Here is a 3481-nt window from a genome sequence, read left to right as displayed (position 1 = left end):
CTTGCTCTATATATATCTGTGTTCTGTGTTAGAAAGGCAGACTTTTGAAAGAAGCGGCGTGCTTCAGGAGTGGAGATGTACAGAATGAAGAAAGCCCACACCATCTCCGTGATGTTCAGAAGGAAGGCGATGAGCTTGTGATCCCCAGACCTTGGGGAACTCCCACATGGACTCAGATGTCTTATCTTCAGTGGCTGTTACATTACATTGTGCTTTTGTTCCCCCAAGAAAGGTCTTGTCATACTTTGATAATCTGTTGGCTCTGCCATCTCCCTGATGTGAGAACTCCCTCCAGTGGTGCAGGCAGCTACTCTTAGGATAAGAATTGGAATCAATCAATCAACAAGGATTCACTAAAAGCTACTTGGGCTCTTGAGCACTATCAACATAGAGACAACCCTTAAACAGACCCTGCTCTCAGGGAGCTTATATTTGATAGGGAAGGACCTTAAAGATAATTGTTTTTTAAACCCTCACCTTCCATCTTAGAATCAATATTGGGTATTGGTTCCAAGGCAGAAGAGTGGTATGGGCTAGACAATGGAGGGTAAATGACTTGCCCAGGGCCACACAGCTAGAAAATGTCTGAGCCAGATTAGGACCTCCTGGCTCTCTATACATTGAGCCACCTAGCTGTTCCCCTTAAAGATCAATCTTAAAGTCCAACTGCCTCATTTTACAACCAATACTTTATCTTGTTCTCTCATGAATTCTCTATGGGGTAGGGGGGTCCACCAAATATGCTGGGGCCACTTATTCCATTTCTCCTACATTGTGTGGATACTTGTGGGGCTTATAACTATAATAATAGCAAGCATTTATATAGAATTTTGTGGTGTGCAAATATTTTCTCACTCGATCCTCACTAGTTGCTATTTTATTTCTCATTTTACCAATGAGAAAATTGAAGCTAAATAAGGTAAAATGGTCTGCCTAGGTCACATAGTTAATAAGTGTATGAAGTTGGATTCATATACAGGTCTTTCTGACTTTAGATCCTGACCCAATCCACTGTGCCCCTTAGCTCCCATGACAACTTGGTCTCTGCCTACTGGTCATTCCTTGACCTTGTTTACCTGCCTTCTTTTTTCCTTTCTCTCACTGATGACCGCTTTCCTCCAATTTCTCTTAGTTGGTAATAGTTGACATTTTATGTGTGTCCACCATGTGTCACTCCAATATCTTGAAATTTTAATTCTTTTGATATGGACACTTTGACCTTTATGGACACCCCACAGAGGTCTAAGTGTCAAGGCAGATGCACTTAATTTGAAGTCCATCTAGGCTTTTGGGGAAGTTGCTGAGTGATTGACTTTGACCTTTTGAGCCTACTGGACAAATAAATTTATGTGAGCCAAGACACTCACCACCATTTCGTCAGATCATAGACTCATCCATCTAGAGCTAGAAGGGACCTGAGAAGTCACCTAGTCCAAACCCAGGGTCTACAGAAGGGGAGACTGAGACCTGAAGAGTTTAAATGACCATCTAATCTCCAATCCACGTTGGTTTAATCTTTGATTCCTTTGTAACATTCTTACTTTCTGAAATTCCTCCCAAGAAGCTTTGCAGAAGGTCCACCTTCTTTGAAAATAGGCTGTCATTGTCTGTTTTGTCATGTCATTCCCCCTCTTCCATTTTTCCTCAGGATGCCCCAGACTCAGCCATCCATTGCCAAGACATTTGAATCAAAGACAAATTAAGCCAACCAACACTGATGAGCTACATATCATGTGCACGTCACCTAATACTCTCTCTAGAGCCTACCTAACCTTCTGTAAAATTAGGGTTTGGACCAGGCCGCCTCGAAGGTTCCTTCGGTGACTTCCTGAAGGGCAGGGGTTGTTTCTGCCTTTAGTTATATTTCCAGTGTATGGAACAATATCTGGGACATGGGAAGCCCTTAGTAATATTTACTGACTGACGTTGTGTAGTAATATTGTGCATTATAGCTACCTCTGTATATGCATCATCCCCATTGGAGACTGTGAGAGAAAGAATGGGTCTTCCTGCTCATCCCACCCCCAGCTCCGCCAGGAAACTCCATGTAGTTCTGGCCATCTAGACTGAATGTTTGCTGAATTCACGATTTCTATTACATGGATTTACATTTTATGGAACCCTGCCCAGCCCCCAGAGCAGTGCCTTACACATACATACACACACACAGTATTTTATCAGACCGATGATTTCATTGGCATTGGTAATTCTCGTTAAGGAAACTCCTACCAATACAGAGAGAGAGATGCCTCCTCTTCAAGTTAGAATTGCCGAGGACGCTGAGAGGTTGTGACTGGCTCAGGGTAACACAGCCAATGTGTGTTAGAGGCAGGAATTACACCAGATCCTCCTGAATGGTCATCTTCCTGCCCTCCCTGCTAGAAGATGACCTTCTTGCCCCAAATAAGGACCTATGACCTGTCGCTGTAGGGAATCGCTCTGATTTTGTGAGCTTGGTGAATCTAATTGTTCCTTTCCTTGTTTCTGAGTCTTTTGAGACTTATTTTATGTTGCATATATACCTAGGCTAGTTCCATCTAATCCAGTGTAATGCACCAAGCAATTACTCACCGCCTCAGCTGTGCCAGGCACTGGGGTGACAGTCACAAACCTCAAAGAGCTGACTTTTGACTGGAGGCGGAGGGTGTTTGACATCAGGAAGGGGGGCTCTGAAGTGACAGAGAAAGCCTTGAACTTTTGCTCTCATCCTCCACTGACAGCACCACCGACTTCCCCAGGTGAGCTGGAGGTGAGCCAGCCGCACACTCGTACTTACCCCGCGGGACTGAGCTGTCAATCTGGTCTCCCTTCTTCCCTGTAGGTGCTGACAAGTGCCAGAAGAGTTGGAGTGAATAACAGGTGTTGTACGAGGGGCCTTTTTTCCCATTTATAATGAAGAAAAGCAGGAGTGTGATGACAGTGACTGCTGAGGAGGTAAGGTCTCCGGAGAAGTTTTCCCATTTCCTCCTTGGGCCATTTAGTATGGAAGCTGTGGAAGGAGGAGAGCCAAGGAGGAATGAAGGCTCAGGGAACAGAGAGCCACATTTCATAAGATCCTGGATCTAGGGCCACAAGGGAACTCCTAGAACCTAGGCTATCTGGTTCGACCACATAATTTCTTACAGATGGGCAAACTGAGGCCCAGGGTGCTCAAATGAATCTTCCAATGTTATAAAAAAGCATAAACATCAGAGATGGAGCTTGGATTCAGGTTCTCAGAATCCATTGCTCAATGCATTGGGATAATGTTTGTGAAAAGCTTAGCTTAGTGCCTGAAACGTAGTAGGTGCTTCTTTCCTCCCTCCCTCCCTCCTTCCCTCCTTCCTTCTTCCCTTTCTGACCCTCCCTCCTTTCATCCTTCTTCTTCCTTCCCTTCTTCTTCTTCCTTCCCTTCTTATTCTTTCTTTCTTTCTTTCTTTCTTTCTTTCTTTCTTTCTTTCTTTCTTTCTTTCTTTCTTTCTTTCTTTCTTTCTTTCTTTCT

General features: G+C 44.1%; 1 protein-coding gene across 1 annotated transcript in view; it reads left to right on the top strand.

Annotated features, from left to right (window-relative positions):
- Positions 1-2892: 2892 nt before the first annotated feature.
- Positions 2893-3481, top strand: part of PDE4B (phosphodiesterase 4B) — a 533173-nt gene continuing 532584 nt past the window's right edge. Inside the window, exon 1 of the mRNA XM_044671593.1 lies at positions 2893-2934. Coding sequence (XP_044527528.1) covers positions 2893-2934 — 42 coding nt within the window. The remainder of the gene's footprint in view (positions 2935-3481) is intronic.

This window comes from Gracilinanus agilis, chromosome 4 (genome assembly GCF_016433145.1).
Source record: "Gracilinanus agilis isolate LMUSP501 chromosome 4, AgileGrace, whole genome shotgun sequence".
Taxonomy (NCBI): Eukaryota; Metazoa; Chordata; class Mammalia; order Didelphimorphia; family Didelphidae; genus Gracilinanus; species Gracilinanus agilis.
This window is presented reverse-complemented; position numbering and strand designations above follow the sequence as displayed.